Below are 22,787 nucleotides of genomic sequence, written 5' to 3' on the forward strand. Positions count from 1 at the left end.
ATGCTGGGAAATTTTGTTGTCTGCTAAAATGTCGTCTGCTGAATTTCTAAAATTAGCATTTTCTTCGATTATTTTTCTAAGACCACTATCAGAATAGCAAACAGTTTGGATCCTGATGAGACGCCACGTTTTGTGGCGTCTCATCTGGATCCAAACTGTTTGCAAAGGTCTTCAAAATCCGGTTCCAGCACTCAAAGGGTTAGTGAAAAACCAGTTCAGACAGAAAGTGTTGTCCCTGATTAGCCTGTTTAGATTTATAAAAAAACAAAACAACAACAATCAGATAAAAACCAAACATTGAAACAAGCTCAACTTTGAAATGCAGGAAGTTTTTTTTTACATTTGTGCCCTTTCAAGTCAAGGTAACGCAAGTCAATGTAACGCAAGTCAATTATGGTAAAATACTGACTGAAACTTAGTCATATATTAGGCTGTTGTCAAATACAAATACCACCTATGATAACCATAAAACTGTTCATCACATGGCACATACAACACCTGTATCCTTAGCTCAAAAGCCTGAAACAATTCTCAGACCCAAGTATAGGAATAACTTATATTTTTTACATTGGAGTTCAAGAAATGCTTTAATTTTGAGTCATAGTTGGCATTTACCACCTACTATGTAAAACATTTTCTTTCTTATATAATTACCAGTTGTAGCTTGGTTATATTCATATACTGGCTATACTTTTTTTTTCTTATCGGTGAAACCAGAGGGGACTTATGGTTTGAGCTCCGTCTGTCAGTCTGTCTGTCTGTCCGTCACACTTTTCTGGATCCTGCGATGACTTTAAAAGTTCTTCATATTTTTTCATGAAACTTGAAACATGGATAGATGGCAATTTGGAGATTATGCATGTCATTTCATTTTGTTCCTATGGCAACAAATATAAGAGAAATAATAAATACTGTCAATGGTAGGGGACCATATTGCTTGGCAATCTCTTGTTTTTAGCGAGGCTGTTTTCAGAGAAAACCCGAGGTATTGTCATAGCCTGCTCGCTGTCCACCGGCGTCCTGCTAAAACCTTTACATTGGCTCTAAAATCTAAGTGCTTCCACCTACAACTTTGAAACTTCATATGTAGATGCACCTTGATGAGTTCTACACGCCACACCCATTTTGGGTCACTAGGTCAAAGGTCAAGGTCACTGTGACCTCTAAAGCGTGGCACCTGTTATGCGGTGCTCTTGTTTTCTTAGTCTATTCTTTATTCTTAAGTGTAAAAATTTGTTGATGAATGAGGGCAGACTTAAAGGTGTTTCCTGTTTATTTCTACCTGTGTAGTGGGACCAGGAATGTCTGGCAGACTTAAAGGTGTTTCCTGTTTATTTCTACCTGTGTAGTGGGACCAGGAATGTCTGGCAGACTTAAAGGTGTTTCCTGTTTATTTCTACCTGTGTAGTGGGACCAGGAATGTCTGGCATTCCTTCTGCGACTGATCTCTCAGTTCTCCATCGACGCCTCCGACATTGAGGCGGGCCATGACGACGTATTTGAGACAAGTTACGACAGCCCCAAGAAAAAACTGAAGAAGCAAAAGCAGCAGGATAAGATCATCATCCCCCGCCTCGATCAGGTTAGAGTGTTTTAATGCATTTGGAGTTATTTTGTAATCTTTCACTAACGTAAGAGCCGAGTCCTAACATAACCTTTGTCCCCCTTTCCCTTCTATATTTTCTGTCTGTGTGTAATATTTTAAGATATTTATTTTGCAAACTTGTATGCAATAATCTTAATTAAATGTATGCATTAATCTTTAATTAGATGTTAAATATGAGGGATACAATTTTAGGATGTTTTTAATGTGTAATATAAGACTTTAACTGTCAACGTTACTGGTATTTGAACATTTTGTAAGTGGTTTAGCGAATCAATGAAACATGAAAATTAGTGTCTTAATGAAAAATTTGTGTCCTTGGTGATCATGAAAGCATATACCCATATTGTATTTCCATATTGAAAAGCTTGAATAACAATAATTACTGGTGAGACTTTTGTCTGATGCAGCTGTTTAGATTTATGTATATCCTTTCGGCTCTAACAGCAGGCATTTATATTTTCATTGAAATTGACACTGAGTAGGTATCAACACTTGTGTTGAAATATTAAATATGTGCTAAAAGTGTCATATTTAACTATCATTGAATTCTGGTAATGTAAACATGCCATTGCATACTTTATCCATGCAGGGAAGTTTATAGTTTTAAATACTGATTTGTTTTTGTTTAGCGTACATTTTAGGAGTAGTTATGCATTTTTAAGTCCTCTACTTTCACCACTAGTTCATCCCATTGCTCTTTGACAAGGGGGTTAAATGCATGTGCATAAAGTGTTGTCCCAGATTCAATCAGGGACTACACTTTTGGCCTTAACTGGATTTTTGCTATTAGGAGACTTTCTTAAAACAAACGATATAAAAAAAGCGGAAAGTGTCGACCCTGATTAGCCTTGCAGTATGCACAGGCTAATAGCCTTACAGAATGCGCAGGCTAGCCTTGCGAAATGCACATGCTAATCTAGGACAACACATTAAGCACTCCCCCTTTTCACAGTCCTGTATGCTATCTCCTGTTTATTCAATTGTTCTGTTACAGAGTGTTATCTCCGTTCTAAATGTAGAGGACGTGCTGAGAATCCTTATGAAGATCTTGTATGATGCTGCCATGCCCGTGTAAGTATTGATGATGACAGATGTAGATGTTGAACTGCTGAAACTCTGTTTTTATGTCCTATACATCTATTAATGCCCATAGGCTAATAGCAGGGGTCATGAACATCTGTTCATAAAACAAGATTAACTCGATTTTACAATTAATTTCTGTCACTTGCTACTTTTTGTTATGTACACAATGTTGCTGATGAAAATTCAGAAACTTACATTGTCACCTTGCATTATTTTTACCATGACCTTTAATTTTAATAAATTAATCATTTATATGATTTATCCACAACCAACTAGGGACGTATGCATTTTACAAAAACGCTACATCTTAAAACTTGTAAGCTGTTGTTAAACATTTTGAAATGCTAAGTTGTTTTTTTGAAGGGACTCCAACCATATGCATGCTGGGACATGGGGAAGGACTGAGGGTAAGTGCCAAATTACACCAAATAACGCACACATTCTTTTGTTAACTGTAAATCGTCAGACAGAAAATTTGGTGGATTATGGCTGGACCTAAACCATGAAATAAAATGTCTAACAAAGGTTTAAGTTTGAAATTGAACAACAACCATTATGTAAAAATCCTTTGAATATAAAATAAATAAAAAAAAGCACAATATTATGGATCAACAAAATTTTATGAGAACAGAAGTAAAATGAATCGACACTATTGCTTTGAATGTATTTTCTTTATTTATTTGAAATATTTTAAACCTGCCTTGGTAATGATTAATAAATTTTAACAATTCATATATATACAATTATATTTATGTTTTTTCAAATCAATATCTTCAAAGATGGTGTAAATCGTACTAATAAAATATAAGAACCAAATAAGAAACAATCATCTTATGATTCTGAGTTTTTAAATTTAAAAACAAGTTAATTGACTTATGTCTTATTCCATATGCAAGGCACGGCCTATGTTAAGAGAACACACAATTTCTACTCAACTTTTAATTCTTGGACAAACACCCTTGGACAAACAGAAATTAGGAGCAACCTATATAATGGTCCGCACTCTGAGATATCCAGGCTTTATTCATTAAAGTTAAGTATTGTCCATAGCCTAAGCAGTATGCACAGCCTTATCACGGACAACACTTTCGGCTTTTGTGGAATTTTTCGTTTAAAGGAAATAACTTCTTCATGAAAATGAAATCATGCATTAAACACTGATTTCCCGAGCAAGGGTATAATGTTGTATTGTTTAACTCTCTCAGTGCGGGAACCGAATTTTGAAGGCCTTTGCAAACAGTTTGGATCCAGATGAGACGCCACAAAACGTGGTGTCTCATCAGGATCCAAACTGTTTGCTATTCTGATAGTATTCTTTGAAAAAATCGAAGAAAATGCTAATTTTAGAAATTCAGCAGACGACATGTTAGCAGATGACAAATTTCCCAGCATGCAAAGGGTTAATAACCACCCCAGTGTATGTGTATTTTCAGTTGTCCACTACTCGCTGTCTCTGCTCGTATCCTGGGCATTCTCGGCTGAGCAAGTGAAAGACTGCATGTGCTCCTCCCCCAACTTTGACTGCTGGCTGAAACGCCTCACACTGGAGGCCCCGGAGGTACAGGGAGTATTGTGTTGATCTGTTATAGTATTCCAGAAAGTCTTAAGTGAAATCTTGCTGATATTATAAATATGTGATTGTATTCCAGAAAAGTCTGAATCAAAATCGTAATGGTATCTTTAGCGTTGAATCTTTTATTTCTGAATTTTACTGAATTTGAAATGATACCATAATTCTTATGTCATGTACTTCAAATTTAAGTAATGGCTTTTAACAAGGCTTTGCTTATATTATAAAAGAGCAAATAAATTACATGGAATGATGTATGGGCAACCATCAACTTCTTTGTTTTCCATTATATGGTAAATCATTTTCATGTTGTTTTTGTATGTTTATTTTTGATTATGTATGCTTTGTATGTGTGTTTTAACATGAGAAAACTGATCTGCCTGATACAACTGTCCTGTTGCAGCCCCACGTTCGTCGGGAGGCCTGTATGGGGCTGTACAGACTGTGTTTTGGTCGCACTGCAGAGGGGAAGACTGGTTACCCATTCTTGCTGCCTGTACTTGCCAGTCTATTGAGCTTCTTGGCAGACGCTCTCAAAATCAAGCCACAAAAGCGACTTGATGTAAGCATTGACTAGTGATTACAAATATACACATAGATTGCCGTATGGATATTGTTTTTGTAGTAATTTTTATACTTAATAACTGTTTATGTTCTGTAACTTAAATTTTGAAGCAAAACCATTATTAATATCAATACCTTAAATTAAAAAAATCCTTTATTGACAGTAATTTTATTTTATTTTTCAAAAATTACATGTTAAGTATATATTTTTGTTTAAAAAAGGATTTATCTACTTTCTAACTTAAATATCAGAAATCATAATGTTTAGGAATTTTTTTAATGCTTACCGGGTAAATTGTTTGTCAACGTCGATGTTTTAAAAAGGTTTTATTTTACCTTGTATTTCAACCAATCAGGACGAGGGATCCCCCAAAGAGAAGGAGCCGTACGGGCCTGGTTGCCGTGACTACTTCTGGCTCACCTGCAGATTTGTGGAGAGCATCTCCAAGGCAGACGCCAACGTTGAGTCAGTGAGTAACATGGTCATTGTTTTGCTGAGATTTATTGTGGTTATGTGAAAACTGATTGGTGTAAATCGATATTAATGTTTGCATGAACATTTCAAAGCATAATTAAGCTTTATAATAGAAAAGTTGAAGACACCCATTCCTGTAATTAATTTTTGTTTAAAAATGAACTAGTATGGCATATATGACATCTTGTTTAAAACCTTTTGAGGAGTACACAGTGAAGCAATAACTTGCAAATGTTTGTTAAAGGTGCCTTTTCACAGATTTTGGCACGTTTTGAAGTGTGTCATTAAATTCTTTCTATTGATACATGTAGACATTTGCTCTAAAAAGCTCCAGTTAAAAATTGAGAATACATTTTTTTTTAAAGAAAAAAAAGTAACCCTCAACAGGGCTCGAACCACTGACCCCTTGAGTCCTGGGGTAAAAAGTCTACCACCAAGCCTGCACGACCATCCTTCCGCATGCTAAGAAAGATGTATTTTATACTATATATAATCAATCCTCATAGTTTCACAAAATATAACGACAACAACAGAACTCTCCAAATTAGTTAATCGTTTCGCGTTGCAACGCTTTATAATTTTCAGGTTTTTAAATCGTCAAAAGATGCATATAATGGCTATATTAGAGCATTGTTCATGTTCAGTATTACTGTCTCCTCACAAATATCAAAACTAAATTGAAAATTTGCGAATCTGAAACAACTTTTTTAATTTTGTCCATTTACCAAAGCGTGAAAAGGCCCGTTTAATTGGCATTCGCACTTAAATGTGCGAAACATTTATATATAATTGACAATAAATTCACGTTAATTGCATAATGTGGGTGCAGAATGTCCTTTCTGTTACAGGAAACTTAGGAAAGGGTAAGCAAAACTTAAACATTTATTAACCAAATCTTTAATGTTTTCCCCCCAAATTCCAGGATAGCCCTGTGAATCTGAACACCCTGTCACGAGATCTTAACCAGCACATCTTGAATCGTGAGTACTGGGAGACACGCCATGGTTACGAGGAAGACGACGCCCTCTGCGGCTTGTTCAACCTTGCCACTGCTGTGTTCAGGCATAACCCACCGTACAAGAACACTGACGAGTGTCGGGTAAGTCTGCAACAGTTGCTTTAGAAGTTATGAGCAGGGACATGCTCCTTTGTGCAGGCTGGGTCAGATATTCTGGCCACATATGACATGAGACTGCTCCTTTGTGCAGGCTGGATCAGCTATTCTGACCACATATGACATGAGACTGCTCCTTTGTGCAGGCTGGGTCAGATATTCTGGCCACATATGACATGAGACTGCTCCTTTGTGCAGGCTGGATCAGCTATTCTGACCACATATGACATGAGACTGCTCCTTTGTGCAGGCTGGGTCAGCTATTCTGGCCACATATGACATGAGACTGCTCCTTTGTGCAGGCTGGATCAGCTACTCTGACCACATATGACATGAGACTGCTCCTTTGTGCAGGCTGGATCAGCTATTCTGGCCACATATGACATGAGACTGCTCCTTTGTGCAGGCTGGGTTAGCTATTCTGACCACATATGACATGAGACTGCTCCTTTGTGCAGGCTGGGTCAGCTATTCTGACCACATATGGCATGAGACTGCTCCTTTGTGCAGGCTGGGTCAGATATTCTGGCCACATATGACATGAGACTGCTCCTTTGTGCAGACTGGGTCAGATATTCTGGCCGCATATGGCATGAGACTGCTCCTTTGTGCAGGCTGGGTCAGCTATTCTGACCACATATGACATGAGACTGCTCCTTTGTGCAGGCTGGATCAGCTACTCTGACCACATATGACATGAGACTGCTCCTTTGTGCAGGCTGGGTCAGCTATTCTGGCCACATATGACATGAGACTGCTCCTTTGTGCAGGCTGGGTTAGCTATTCTGGCCACATATGGCATGAGACTGCTCCTTTGTGCAGGCTGGGTCAGCTATTCTGGCCACATATGACACGAGACTGCTCCTTTGTGCAGGCTGGGTTAGCTATTCTGGCCACATATGGCATGAGACTGCTCCTTTGTGCAGGCTGGATCAGCTATTCTGACCACATATGACATGAGACTGCTCCTTTGTGCAGGCTGGGTCAGCTATTCTGGCCACATATGACATGAGACTGCTCCTTTGTGCAGGCTGGATCAGCTATTCTGACCACATATGACATGAGACTGCTCCTTTGTGCAGGCTGGGTCAGCTATTCTGGCCACATATGACATGAGACTGCTCCTTTGTGCAGGCTGGATCAGCTATTCTGGCCACATATGACATGAGACTGCTCCTTTGTGCAGGCTGGGTCAGCTATTCTGGCCACATATGACATGAGACTGCTCCTTTGTGCAGGCTGGGTCAGCTATTCTGACCACATATGACATGAGACTGCTCCTTTGTGCAGGCTGGGTTAGCTATTCTGACCACATATGACATGAGACTGCTCCTTTGTGCAGGCTGGATCAGCTATTCTGACCACATATGACATGAGACTGCTCCTTTGTGCAGGCTGGGTCAGCTATTCTGGCCACATATGACATGAGACTGCTCCTTTGAGCAGGCTGGATCAGCTACTCTGACCACATATGACATGAGACTGCTCCTTTGTGCAGGCTGGATCAGCTATTCTGGCCACATATGGCATGAGACTGCTCCTTTGTGCAGGCTGGGTCAGCTATTCTGGCCACATATGGCATGAGACTGCTCCTTTGTGCAGGCTGGGTCAGCTATTCTGGCCACATATGACATGAGACTGCTCCTTTGTGCAGGCTGGATCAGCTATTCTGACCACATATGACATGAGACTGCTCCTTTGTGCAGGCTGGGTAAGCTATTCTGGCCACATATGACATGAGACTGCTCCTTTGTGCAGGCTGGATCAGCTATTCTGGCCACATATGACATGAGACTGCTCCTTTGTGCAGGCTGGGTTAGCTATTCTGACCACATATGACATGAGACTGCTCCTTTGTGCAGGCTGGATCAGCTATTCTGACCACAAATGACATGAGACTGCTCCTTTGTGCAGGCTGGGTCAGCTATTCTGGCCACATATGACATGAGACTGCTCCTTTGTGCAGGCTGGATCAGCTACTCTGACCACATATGACATGAGACTGCTCCTTTGTGCAGGCTGGATAAGCTATTCTGGCCACATATGACATGAGACTGCTCCTTTGTGCAGGCTGGGTTAGCTATTCTGACCACATTTGACATGAGACTGCTCCTTTGTGCAGGCTGGGTCAGCCATTCTGACCACATATGGTATGAGACTGCTCCTTTGTGCAGGCTGGGTCAGATATTCTGGCCACATATGACATGAGACTGCTCCTTTGTGCAGACTGGGTCAGATATTCTGGCCGCATATGGCATGAGACTGCTCCTTTGTGCAGGCTGGGTCAGCTATTCTGGCCACATATGACATGAGACTGCTCCTTTGTGCAGACTGGGTCAGCTATTCTGGCCACATATGACATGAGACAGTTCCTTTGTGCAGACTGGGTCAGCTATTCTGGCCACATATGACATGATACTGCTCCTTTGTGCAGGCTGGGTTAGCTATTCTGGCCACATATGACATGAGACTGCTCCTTTGTGCAGGCTGGGTTAGCTATTCTGACCACATATGACATGAGACTGCTCCTTTGTGCAGGCTGGGTCAGCAATTCTGACCACATATGGCATGAGACTGCTCCTTTGTTCAGGCTGGGTCACCTATTCTGACCACATATGACATGAGACTGCTCCTTTGTGCAGGCTGGGTCAGCTATTCTGGCCACATATGGCATGAGACTGCTCCTTTGTGCAGGCTGGGTCAGCCATTCTGACCACATATGGTATGAGACTGCTCCTTTGTGCAGGCTGGGTCAGATATTCTGGCCACATATGACATGAGACTGCTCCTTTGTGCAGGCTGGGTCAGCAATTCTGACCACATATGGCATGAGACTGCTCCTTTGTTCAGGCTGGGTCACCTATTCTGACCACATATGACATGAGACTGCTTCTTTGTACAGGCTGGGTCAGCTATTCTGGCCACATATGGCATGAGATCCATTTTTGCATGACATGGCTCATAACATGTGAACAGAATTGAATGCATGATCTTTGATAATGTCACTGGCTCATAACATTTGAACAGAATTGAATGCATGATCTTTGATAATGTCACTGGCTCATAACATTTGAACAGAATTGAATGCATTATCTTTGATAAAGTCACTGGCTCATAACATGTGAACAGAATTGGATGCATGATCTTTTATAATGTCACTGGCTCATAACATGTGAACAGAATTGAATGCATGATCTTTGATAATGTCACTGGCTCATAACATTTGAACAGAATTGAATGCATTATCTTTGATAAAGTCACTGGCTCATAACATGTCATTGTGAACAGAATTGGATGCATGATCTTTTATAATGTCACTGGCTCATAACATGTGAACAGAATTGAATGCATGATCTTTGATAATGTCACTAACTCATAACATGTGAACAGAATTGGATGCATGATCTTTTATAATGTCACTAACTCATAACATGTGAACAGAATTGAATGCATGATCTTTGATAATGTCACTATCTCATAACATGTGAACAGAATTGAATGCATGATCTTTGATAATGTCACTGGATCTGCAGTGTCTTACCCTGGCTTTATGTCAAGATGTTGTAAAAATGTTCAAACTTCATTAAATAAAAATGTAAATAGACAGACACTTTCATTTTGTCTTTATGTACAATAATTTTACCAGTAGATAATCAAGGATTGAGTTTACCAATGATGGGTTTACATTTCTGTAGGTTACTTATAGCACATGTTTACATATTGAAGTAAATATTAGGCAGTCTTGTAAACCCAAAAGGGCCTTGGAAAGATGCCTTTCTAGTGATTGATTTACATGCAAATAAATTTGTGTTCAGTTGTCTCTACTTGTTAAAAAAATATTGTCACAGTGAAATTTTATCTTGATAATCTGTGTTGTTGTTTTTAACAAAACATTTGACCTTGATAATCGCAGTAATGAAATATGTAAATGAGAGAAAACAATAAATTGAGTGAAAAAAACATTTCAGGCTGTGTTGAAATTGTACAGAAGCAAATATCATTTTTATTACAAACTGTTTCAGGAGTTTCTCAGCGAGGTGTTTGAGTGTTTATTTGCTCTGCCGTCTCCAATCAAGCGTTACCTCCCTAAGTGCAAGAGTCAAGCCTCAAGGTCAGGGGCGTACGACCTGCTGGTGGAACTGGTGAAAGGAAACCTGGAGAACTACAAACTGCTGCATTTAAAAATGCTCAACCAACACACTAAAGGTTTTGGGACAGAAAAACCAATTTTGTTTTGAATTTTGTGTATGCAGTCTTTTTATGAAAGGATCAAAATAATAAAAATGGATATATATCCTTTAGTATTATGTGCAAAAGTGATTCATAATTTGTTTTGATACATGTGATTTTTTTTTATTAAATAAAAATATGTATATACTATATGAAAAAATATCATAATGAAATTATTATTGACTTTCAGAATATATCATTTTCACATCATTCATTAATGAGATCAACATTATGAGAAAATGATTGTCTATGAACTTAAAAAAATATCAAACAATATGTTGAAAAGATATTACAAATAAATGATATTACAAATAATAAAGACACATATAATTTTTATGATATTCTGGACATACCCCAACAAATCTATCAAATGAAAAATCAACTGAAGGAGATACAGATGTTTCTTAGTTTCCATAATTTTCCTAACAATAAAAACAGAGATTTTCTGTGGGAAAATATATCTTGCCCTAAAATACCATAGGTAGGACCCAAGACCCCAAGGTCACCATGCCCTTTCTACCCCGTTTTAGACTCTCATGCAGCCTACCCCTGGGACTACTGGCCCCACGAAGATGGCCGCTCCAAGTGTGGGTACGTGGGGCTTACCAACCTAGGGGCCACCTGCTACATGGCCACCTGCATGCAACACCTCTACATGATCCCACAGGCACGGCAGTCTGTCCTACAGGCAAAAGTTGGCCAGGTTAGTTTGTTGTACATTTTGTGTTTATGATTTGAAATTTCAGTTTTGGAGAGATTTTAGTCTGTCTGTTTCGCGTTTTTTGCTGTAATTACATTAATATTTCTTTTATCAGAAAGTTGTTTTTCCCCTGACTACATTAAGTCATATGTGTATATTCATGTTATTCGTATACATGTACCTGACATAGTTCCTCTGTCTGACAATTTTTAGTGCCAAATTGTGAAGTTTTTCTAATGTTTCTGTTTTCAATAATTTCACATTGTTTAACTAAAGGAACTAGTTGTTTGGATTCTCATTAGCATTTATTATTTCTCTTCATTTATACACGGATTCATTTTAAGGTGATACATGTTGCTAAAATGTATTTTCAGCTTCAAACTTCAAAAATTTTACCAAGCATATTCACAACTGACCTGCATCATACAAAAATGTGTCTTATACCATATGATATGCTACCAGGGTAGCTTTTGACCAGCCTGCATATTTGCACAGTCTGGTCAGGAGTCTTGTCCGCTGTAAGTGGTGCAAGGTGTGGTTGTGTAATTGGCTCCTGACCAGACTGCCTGAATGCTCAGGCTTGTCTGGAGCAACGCTGGCCGCATATTTCCTATAAGACCCAGTTTTGCATGACACGGGTCATCTTGCCATATGTTTCTGTTGCAGCATTCTCTGCAGACGAGGCATGAGCCCACCCTGATGGAGCTGCAGAAGATGTTTGCATACCTACAAGTGAGTCTGAAGTGATGGAACCTATGTGTCTCATAGAATAGTTTGCAAATTAGAAAAGTACTGATAGCTCAAATTATTTACCAACTATACGTCTACAGATTGGTTTAGAAAAAAAATCCAAGTACTCAGACTAGCTAGAACAAAAAAATCAAACATGCTGTCCTCCGACAACTCTTGTGAGATACCTAATATTTAATAAATTAAAGAAGCTCATTATTTGTGTAAATATAATACAACCAATGGCTTTAAGTGATAAAAATTAAGTAATGGAATATGATGTAAACATGAGGACTCAGAATTGGATCCCCACTCTAGCAGACTTTTTATCATTGTGCGAACAATGTTGGGTCTGGTACTGGTTCTACCCTGGAAATGGACTCAAAGAGAGTCTTGATTAGCCCAAAGATTTCAATGTAATCTAGCTAAATAACAAGTTGGTTTAAACTAAACTAAGCAATTGAACCTTGCTTCGGGAAAAAGGGGTGTCATGCATGTGCATAAAATATCGTCGAAGATTTTCCTGTAGAGTTTGCACAGGCTTATCAGGGACTACATATTTTCCTTGAACTGAATTTTTGCTAAGAAGAAAATTATTTTAAAAGATTAAATACACTTAAAGTGGAAAATGTCCCTGATTAGCGTGTGTGGTCTGCACAGGCTAATCTGGTACAACATTTTGCACACATACATTAAGCCCAGTTTTTCCAGATTGAAGCTCACATGCTCTCATTTCTCTTGCTCTCAGGAGAGTGAGAGGAAGGCATATAACCCGCGTGGCTTCTGCAAGGTCTACACCATGGACAAGCTGCCTCTGAACACTGGCGAACAGAAAGACATGACCGAGTTCTTTACAGACCTCATCACCAAACTGGAGGAGATGGGACCCGACATGGTACACTCAATAACAAACATTCCCATGGTTATATATTAGACAAACATTTTGCTCCCTCTGCGTTTCTTATGTAGTTCTTTTGTCAGCATTATCTTTCTCAAATGTGAATTTAATTTTTCCAAATTGACCAATTTTCAAGCCTTGGTATTCCAAAGTTACCAATTCCACGCCTTGGTATTTAAAGCATGTCAGGTATTTATTTCAAATATTATACAGCACATAAATGTGTCCTTTATCTATCTGACCAGTTACAGTCTGTAAAATATGATAGAGGAAGTCAAGAGTATATGTATTGGTCACAATGTCCTTACATTGACCAGCATGCTAACTGTGGCTGCACATTCCAAATATTGACATTGATGTCGATGCCCAGGCTAAACAGACCCAAGTTGCACACTTTTAGATATTGCTCTATTGCATTTCAATGTTGTCACTGGCAATGGTTATAACTGAAATCTTATTTGCTACCAATTATTATTGACATTACTTAAAAAAATCTAACATAATTGATACATAGGATGACAATGCTTGGTATAATATACGAAATAGGAGGCCCCACTTTGTGCCAAATGTTTTAAAAGTGACAGCCTTGCTGGTCATTCATATGTCAAAGGGGTTTGTTACTTCTTCATTAACAAAACAATCATACCTTATTCATCTATACCCAAACCATTATTTTGTTTTGACATTTATTATTTAATCTTTGAATTTCTGTTAACATAAGATTTGTTACAATTGGAATAACATGTTTCTCACCATAGAATTTCAAAAGGCCTATCTGACATGTAATTATGGTGGCAATGCTTACTTTAGTTTGCCATTACATGTACATGCATTTTTACTTTGCAGAAAAAGTTGATCAAGAGCTTATTTGGTGGAGTGATTACCAACAATGTTGTGTCCCTGGTAAGTGACCGTCTTTAACATGACCAAAATAATATCTAAATACGAGCATAATGTATTATTGTACAAATGTATTCTAACTTACAGTAGATTCAAGTGTATATTATTGTATACATTTATGTTGTCTCATGACTTAAGATTTTCTATAAAGCACAGAAATAGCATACTGCCTAATATCTTATATTCCTGGAGTTTCATGGGCCAGGTATGATTGGATGTATGGCCCATGCTACATGAGCACTGACCTTGACATATCAATTGTGTTGTACGTTGACAGGACTGTGAACATGTCAGTCGCACACTGGAGGAGTTCTACACCGTACGATGTCAGGTCACAGATATGAAGAACCTATATGTAAGTTGGCTTTAACCCTTTGCATGCTGGGAAATTTGTTGTCTGCTAAAATGTCGTCTGCTGAATTTGTAAAATAAGCATTTTCTTAAATTTTTTTTCAAAGAATACTATCAGAATAGCAAACAGTTTAGATCCAGATGAGACGCCACGTTCTGTGGCGTCTCATCTGGATCCAAACTGTTTGCAAAGGCCTTTAAAATTCGGTTCCCGCACTGAAAGGGTTAATTGGTCATATAGATTGTTATGATAGGAAGTGAGCCTGTCTTTGTTTATCAATGCTTGGCACTGATTTGAAACTATTAAATACCATTTAATCAAATGCATAGTGTCATGTGCCTTATTAAGAATAAGTCATTGTTTTATGTGAACTTTGTGATGTGGTCACCTTATTTTGTAGTGAGTGGACAAAATTGAGTCAAAATTATGTTAAGAGTTTGCACTTTGTTCCTTCTGTATGAGTTTTAAAACAAAGTGATGATTAAAATGATATGAGCCTTGCTCTGGGGATACAGTGTTTAATTGTGTCTTGTTCTGTGAAAGCTGGTCATAATGCATGTGCGTAAAGTGTCGTCCCAGATTAGCCTGTGCAGTCCGCACAGGCTAATCAGGGACGACACTTTCCGCCTAAACTTGATTTTCGGTAAGGAGGGACTTCCTTGAAACTAAAAATACCATAAAAGCGGAAAGTGTCGTCGCTGATTAGCCTGTGCGGACTGCACAGGTTAATCTGGGACGACACTTTACGCACATGCATTAAGCCCAGTTTTCTCAGAACAAGACACAATGAATGAGCCCAGGCTAATATTTTAAAAGTGACTTACTTTCAAAAGCGGAAAGTAATGTCCTTGATTAGCCTGTGCGGCTTAAATGATATCAAATTGTGTATCACACAGTGATTTACATCAGGTGTTCTATCCCCCTACAGGAGTCCCTGGATGAGGTGACAGTGAAGGACATGCTGGAAGGAGACAACATGTACACCTGCTCCAAGTGCAGCAAGAAAGTCCGCGCTGAGAAACGGTAACACTTTACAAATGAGGTTTGCTCTGGGAAAATGGGGCAAAATGTACATGTGTAAAAAGCAGCCTGCGTAGGCTAATCAGGGATGAGACTTTCTTATTGTTTGGTATTTTTCGTTTAAAAGATATATTTTCAGGAAGAAAATCCAGTTTTAACGGGGAGTGTCGTCCCTGATTAGCATGTTTACGTTAATGCATGAATTCCTGTTTCACTAGAGCAAAACTCAAATTTCTTGTAGAAAGTTTCAAATTCTGTCATTTGATCTGGGCCATCTTTTAAAGGGTGTACACCAGCTCCAAAAGAAGCTGGAAAGTGTGTGCCAAGAAAAGGCATCAAATAAGCGAAAATATTTTTAAATGAACTTGAAATGTGGTAAACTCTGTTTATCAACATCATAAGTCATAGTACTGTCTACACATTTCATAAGGGGAGTGAGAAAGTCTGCCAGGGCCTTCACAATTATATTTACTTAATCAACATCTGAGGTTTGTAAAAAGTCTGTAACTTATAGATATTGTCAGTCTTTTACTGGTAGAGGGTATAAAAACTGCTCTAGACATTATAGCAAGATTATTTGCACTAAAAATGGCGATTAGAGTTTATAGTATCAGGTTGTTTCAGATTTCGTTGTGCCAACATAGAAACATTTATATCATAACCTTAAACCTTACAAAAATATTGATAAAGGAAATACTTGCAGCAACATCTCTTCTATGTCCCTTCAGGGCCTGTTTCAAGAAGCTTCCCAAGATCATATGCTTCAACACTATGCGCTACACGTTCAACATGCTCACCATGATGAAGGAGAAGGTGAACACACACTTCTCATTCCCGCTGAGGCTGGAGATGTCACCCTACATGGAGAAGAACCTAATCTCGTCAGATAAACTGCTGCAAGGTCAGGGGCCATGGCTTTGAAGTGTCTAAGTCAGAAATTACTTCCCCTTGTCAGGGGCTGTTATTTTTAAAAGTCTTTGTCAGAAATGGCCTCATCTCATGGTCAGCTGTTGCTGGGTCAGAGGCCATGGTTATGAAGAGTCTCAGAAATTACCTTGTTTCTGTTGATATAATGTTGATAGAACCATGGGCGTTAAGTCTCTCAGTCAGTAATGAACCGCCATTAACACTTCTACAAGGTCAACTGTCATGTTCATTAAGTACCATGTAAAATAATTCCTCATCTCCTGTGAGTTTGAATGTCAGAGACCACTGATATTCAGGGTCTCAGACTAAAGGAAAACAAAAAATGAATATTTTATGTATTGATCTGTAAATTTTTTTATCCTTATTACATCTTATAAACTGTTACATTAAAGAAAAACATATGCCTGCTGCATTGTGTTTTTTTTAAAGACATGTCATATACAAAAACAGCTAAATACATTGCGAGTGAAATTTTAGCTATCAATCTATTTGGTAGTTTACAATTCATTCTTAGCCAGAAATGTCCAATACTTGTTTCAGATGACGAAGACACAGGTTTTGTGGACAGTGAAATGGGAGGCCCAGACAATGAGAACTATGACTATGAACTGATAGGGGTCACTGTTCACACAGGAACAGCTGATGGTGGCCATTATTACAGCTTCATACGGGACAGGCTCAACAAGTCTGAGTCAGGCCAGGACAAATGGTACCGTAGGATAATCAGATATTTTGTGAGCTGCATCATGCGAAAATGGGTCTTATGTCAAACACACTCAGTAGCACCTGACCTGCTTGCACTATTGTGCAGTCTTGTCAGGAGCTACACTGTCTGCATGCAATGTTTCGTGGTGTCATAAGCTGAAAAGGGTAGCTCTTGACCTGAATGTGCAGATGTGCAGGCTAGACAGGCTGGGCAGGAGCTAGTGTGGCCACATATGGCATAAGACCCATTTTTGCATGACAAGGGATTTGTACCCGCAATTGATGTGGAGGTTTTCCTTGTGGATGACGTGACTTTCAGTGTGGCATAAATAAAGAGCATATGATAGTTGCATGTGTTGATATGGATTATTATTATACTGAAATTTTAGTAATTTCTTCAATCAAATTCTGATTCAATTGAATAATAAATGTGTAATATAGATGTAAATGCATATCTGTACATAAACAGAGCTTGATATACGTGATATTTATGAAAAATATTCCATAAAGAGATTAAAACAGGAATACAAAATGTAATGATTCTTTAATGACATGTGAATTATTGAACTTTATTCTGCATAGGTAGACATTATTTAGTGTTAAGTATGATCTCTAGAATAAAAACCCAAAATCACCGTACTCTATAAAAATGAGGCTTAATGCATTCGTGAAAAGTGGAAAGTTTTGTGGCTGGTTAGCCTGTGCCAACCTCACAGGCTTATCTGGGATGACACTAAACCCTTTCAGCGCGGGAACCGAATTTTGAAGGCCTGTGCAAGCAGTTTGGATCACAGAGCGTGGCGTCTCATCAGGATCCAAACTGTTTGCTATTGTAATAGTATTCTTTGAAAAAAATCGAAGAAAATGCTAATTTTTGAAATGTAGCAGACAACATTTTAGCAGACGACAATTTTCCCAGCATGCAAAGGGTTAAGGCACATGAATTAAGCCCAGTTTTCCCAGAGTGCGGCTCGTACGTGCCAATTATCACAAGGTTCAGTTACTTTTATGACCAATATCATATATCTGCACGCTTTCTGTGTTTTATTGCAGGTTCCTGTTTAACGATGCTGAGGTTAAGCAGTTTGATGCCAGCCAGATAGCAGCCGAGTGCTTCGGAGGGGAGATGACGGTGAGTCCTGTCAGACGCTGGAAAACCTAACGTATCTTACATATATCTACAATAGTCCTTTTATTACCCCCAGCTTTTATGTAGAGAGAAGTTTAAATGGATTGACAACGAATGTCTGTTGATCAGTCTGTCTGTCTTTTCAAAGACATAAACGTGTCTTAATACTCTGACATAAACTTGTTTTAATGCTCCTACATTTTTCAGCATATTATTACACCTTGCCTCATGTTATGACTTATATCATTACGGTTTGTACAAGCAACTCGCAAGCTCATGTTGCTTGTACAGATTTTTGTTGTTTTGAAAAATGTTTTGTATTGAAACTGCAATAGCTAATTGCATATTGTGTTAACATATAATTTGCATTATATCAATAATTGTAATTAAGAAAACAAACAACACTTTTTTTATACAGAGCAAGACCTACGACTCGGTGACAGAGAAATTTATGGACTTCTCATTTGAAAAGGTTTGTAGAATGTTATATTGTTTCTTTGTGAATGGGTGTTTTATCGGTCCCCAATATTAAATAATTCGGATCTTCCTATTAATATCATGAAATGTTTGAAATCACTCTTACAAACATGGTTTAAAAGTCTTACAATTCCTCTTCAGACAAACAGTGCATACATGTTGTTCTACGAGCGCTGTCCGCCTTCGGTGCATGAGAAGATAGCTACCACAGATGACGAGAACAGTGGAGAGGCAAGGAAGAAGTTCAACTTTGAACTCTCAAAAGAGCTAGAACAGGTACAGTCATGGATGTAGTTTAGTTTGAACTCTCAAAGGAGCTGGAACAGGTACAGTCATGGATGTAGTTTAGTTTGAACTCTCAAAGCAGCAAGAACAGGTACAGTCATGGATGTAGTTTAGTTTGAATTCTCAAAGCAGCTGGAACAGGTACAGTCATTGATGTAGTTTAGTTTGAACTCTCAAAGGAGCTGGAACAGGTATAGTCATGGATGTAGTTTAGTTTGAACTCTCAAAGCAGCTGGAACAGGTACAGTCATGGATGTAGTTTAGTTTGAACTCTCAAAGCAGCTGGAACAGGTACAGTTATGGATGTAGTTTAGACTCTCAAAGGAGCTAGAACAGGTACAGTCATGGATGTAGTTTAGTTTGAACTCTCAAAGCAGCTGGAACAGGTACAGTTATGGATGTAGTTTAGACTCTCAAAGGAGCTAGAACAGGTACAGTCATGGATGTAGTTTAGTTTGAACTCTCAAAGCAGCTGGAACAGGTACAGTTATGGATGTAGTTTAGACTCTCAAAGGAGCTAGAACAGGTACAGTCATGGATGTAGTTTAGTTTGAACTCTCAAAGCAGCTGGAACAGGTACAGTTATGGATGTAGTTTAGACTCTCAAAGGAGCTAGAACAGGTACAGTCATGGATGTAGTTCAGGAATGAAGTTACAATGTGTAAGTACAGTAAAAGTATGGGAATTTGGCCTAGAAATTCCTGAGTATTATGGTCTTTGCTGCACAAGCAAAGAGTTCCAGGCCACCTTTTGGGGAAAATGACTTTATGCACATGTGTAAAGTACCGTCCCAAATTAGACGATGCAGTCTGTACAGGCTTATCAGGGACAGTACTTTCAAGTCCCAAATTAGACTATGCAGTCTATACAGGCTTATCAGGGACAGTACTTTCAACTTTTATCAAATTTGTCTTTTGAAACAATTCTATTCCAAATGAAAATTCAGTCTAAGCGGAATATTTTGTCCCTGATTAGCCTTTGAAAAATGAACAGGCTTCTCTGAGATGATACTTTACACACAAGCCCAGTTGTGAAGATAATTTTTGTTGTTAAACATAATATAACATGATTATTTAAAAGTCCAGATCACTTTGATCCAATGTTAATTGCTATTGTTAAAGGTTTTTAAACTTTTTTTGCTCCTTATTCGCATCACACACTTTATGAAGAGTTGTATTATGTAAAAGAATATTTGGATTTAAGTGGGTTGTTGGCTATTTTCAGAGGTTGTTTGAATAAATTATGTTACCACAAGATTATTCAATGTTACCTTGGTTACAAATATTACATGATCTTGATTACAGTGGATCTGGCAGGACAACATGCAATTCTTACAAGACAAGAATATATTGGAACACACATATTTTGGGTATGTTTTATCTCTCAGTTTGATCATTGCAAAATGTATTTTCGTCTTTAAATATACACTCACGTAATTTATATATCTTCATATGATTTTTAGCTGTCAGAGAAAACCCGAGGTATTGTCATAGCCAGCTCGTCGTCTGCCGTCCACTGTGATTAAACTTTAACAGTGGCTCTAAAATCAAAGTGCTTCCACTTACAACTTTGAAACTTCATATGTAGATGCACTTTGATGATTTCTGCACGCCACACCCATTTTTGGGTCACTAGGTCAAAGGTCAAGGTCACTGTGACCTCTAAAAAAAAAAAAAATTCTGACAAGCTTTCATTTATTCAAAACTGCATCCTCAGCCGAGCGTTGGCACCCGTTATGCGGTGCTCTTGTTTAATTATATTGATTATCAAAAAAACTATATTTTTTAGAAATGCCTTAAGCTACCGGTAATTGACCAAGTTATAATTAATGTACAATAAAAGCAAATGTTCACTTTGTTTTAATATCTTAAAGCTTGAAGATTATATTTAAAAGATTTAAGCATGGGCTATATGGGTAACACAATAATTATAAACAGACTTGCTTATTTACACTGGATACGCAACAAACACTTTCATAAAATGCAATAAAAGTGATAATCTTCAAAGCAATCCCTTGTGATTAGACAGGTTCATGATGCAGGTCTGCTCATACATTCCCACCTGAAGGTACTAATTACCCTACTTTGTGTCTGACAGGTTCATGATGCCTGTTTGCTCATACATTTCCACCTGTTGGTACTAATTACCTTTCTAGGTATTTGAAAGGTTCATGATGCAGGTTTGCTCATACATACCCACCTATAGGTACGAATTACCCTACTTTGTGATTTGACAGATTTATGATGCAGGTTTGCTCGTACTTTTCCACCTCTAGGTACTAATGACCTCCCCTTGGTATTTGACAGGTTCATGATGCAGGTGTGCTCGTACATTCCCACCACCCTCCCCAAGACAGACCCTCTGCTGGTGGCACTCAAGTCCTCCCAGCTGAGCACATCATTTGTTCTGGAGACCTTCATACATGCAAAGGAAAAGGTAATCCTGACTGCTTTATTGTTGATAGAAGTTGTTCTAGGTTTAAGTCTGACTGAATCCTGAGTTTGAGGAAGACATGCAAAGGAGAAGGTAATGCTGACTGCTTTATTGTTGATAGAAGTTGTTCTAGGTTTAAGTCTGACTGAATCCTGAGTTTGAGGAGGAATCTGTCCATATTTGTACAGGATTTGAGATTGTTTGAGAGTTGACTGTAATTCTTAATACTCAACTGAGTGGTAACTTGAGTCTCAATTTCTGAGTTGAGCTCAACAATTGAGTATGTTCATGATATTGGGTCTTTATCCAGAATATATGCACACTTTAAATAGTTTTCATATAATATGTATGTTTAAAATAATAATAATAATAATATTAGCACAGTGCAACTAAGCTGTGTAACCCTGACGATGGCATCAATATTTAGCATGTGGTCCACATTTAGCATGAGCAGGCCACATATACAAATACTGGCCGGTCCATATACTGTTGATTTCAACAAGGCTTTTTATAGACTTAAAAGACTTAAAGCTGTCATAGAGTTACTTAAGGACCTCTGAGAGTTAGGCACAAAATAAATAAATAAGATTTAATTCCATTGCTTTATTTGTTGATGTAATGTTAATCAATACTAAACACATGCTATGATTTATTTTCTTTGTGCAGCCCACCATGGTCCAGTGGATTGAGCTGTTGACCAAACAGTTCAACTCGTGTCAGTCTGCATGTGAGGTGAGAATGAACCCTTCCACTCATGCCTATCATATTAAGTTCCATCTACATTATTATCCATTCATCACTCTTAAACATGATGTGTTTGCTGGTTAAACTATGACATGCAAAAGAGCACATACATTTCGTTTTTTTACCCCAAAGCACTCCTGGTAATTTTATGATCTTTACATGCCTTTTTAAAAAAAATGCTGTATAATGGAAACACCTGAGCGGTTGAGCAGGTGGCTACCAGCAGTAAATATTTGTTTGGAGCATAACTTTGTATAGTTTGAATGGATTTTTAATGAAACTTGCCATAAATTATCAGCAAATGAGACAGAGCGTCTTACTAAAAAATCAGGTCTCAAGATCAATGTTGCAATTTAGGTCAAAGGTCAAATTTAGGAAATTTGTATTTGACCCTTTTCTGGAGCAAAGAATAATCCAGCATAAATGGATTTTAAATTTAGACAAAAATTATCATCATGATGATACATACAGAACCAGGTCACAAGGTCAAAGGTCAAAATAACCAATGAAGGGATAGGTAAAAACATAATATTGTGCAAAGTTAGGATTTTAAAATAACTTTGGAATTGCAAGCATACTGAGTTCAACAGAGTGTAACCAAGCCCCAATTTAAATGGTCAGGGTCTAAATTTTGGGTCGAAGGTAAAAAAAAGAGAAATCATTCATATGTGAAATCTTTGACAGAAAAATATTTTACCTAGAGGTGTAGCTTTGTTGTACCCTACCTGTTTCACCTGAGGGGACTTATGGTTTTTGCTCTGTGTGTCTGTCTGTCTGTGAGTCTGTCACACTTTTCTGGATCCTGTGATAACTTTAAAAGTTCTTAATAATATTTTTCATGAAAGT

General features: G+C 38.1%; 1 protein-coding gene across 4 annotated transcripts in view; it reads left to right on the forward strand.

Moving 5' to 3' along the window:
* LOC127872860 (ubiquitin carboxyl-terminal hydrolase 34-like) overlaps positions 1–22,787 on the forward strand; it is a 130,260-nt gene that overhangs the window by 65,395 nt on the left and 42,078 nt on the right. For all 4 annotated transcript variants that reach the window (XM_052416301.1, XM_052416302.1, XM_052416303.1 and 1 more), the window contains 22 exons: positions 1,409–1,582; positions 2,601–2,677; positions 3,053–3,096; positions 4,123–4,247; positions 4,663–4,821; positions 5,180–5,293; positions 6,221–6,397; positions 10,435–10,618; positions 11,173–11,345; positions 12,009–12,074; positions 12,820–12,966; positions 13,816–13,872; positions 14,147–14,224; positions 15,150–15,244; positions 15,970–16,142; positions 16,709–16,877; positions 17,927–18,005; positions 18,421–18,474; positions 18,621–18,755; positions 20,069–20,133; positions 21,071–21,200; positions 21,864–21,929. In XM_052416301.1, coding sequence (XP_052272261.1) covers positions 1,409–1,582; positions 2,601–2,677; positions 3,053–3,096; positions 4,123–4,247; positions 4,663–4,821; positions 5,180–5,293; positions 6,221–6,397; positions 10,435–10,618; positions 11,173–11,345; positions 12,009–12,074; positions 12,820–12,966; positions 13,816–13,872; positions 14,147–14,224; positions 15,150–15,244; positions 15,970–16,142; positions 16,709–16,877; positions 17,927–18,005; positions 18,421–18,474; positions 18,621–18,755; positions 20,069–20,133; positions 21,071–21,200; positions 21,864–21,929 — 2,541 coding nt within the window. The remainder of the gene's footprint in view (positions 1–1,408; positions 1,583–2,600; positions 2,678–3,052; positions 3,097–4,122; positions 4,248–4,662; positions 4,822–5,179; positions 5,294–6,220; positions 6,398–10,434; positions 10,619–11,172; positions 11,346–12,008; positions 12,075–12,819; positions 12,967–13,815; positions 13,873–14,146; positions 14,225–15,149; positions 15,245–15,969; positions 16,143–16,708; positions 16,878–17,926; positions 18,006–18,420; positions 18,475–18,620; positions 18,756–20,068; positions 20,134–21,070; positions 21,201–21,863; positions 21,930–22,787) is intronic.

The sequence above is a fragment of the Dreissena polymorpha genome, chromosome 3, assembly GCF_020536995.1.
Source record: "Dreissena polymorpha isolate Duluth1 chromosome 3, UMN_Dpol_1.0, whole genome shotgun sequence".
NCBI lineage: Eukaryota > Metazoa > Mollusca > Bivalvia > Myida > Dreissenidae > Dreissena > Dreissena polymorpha.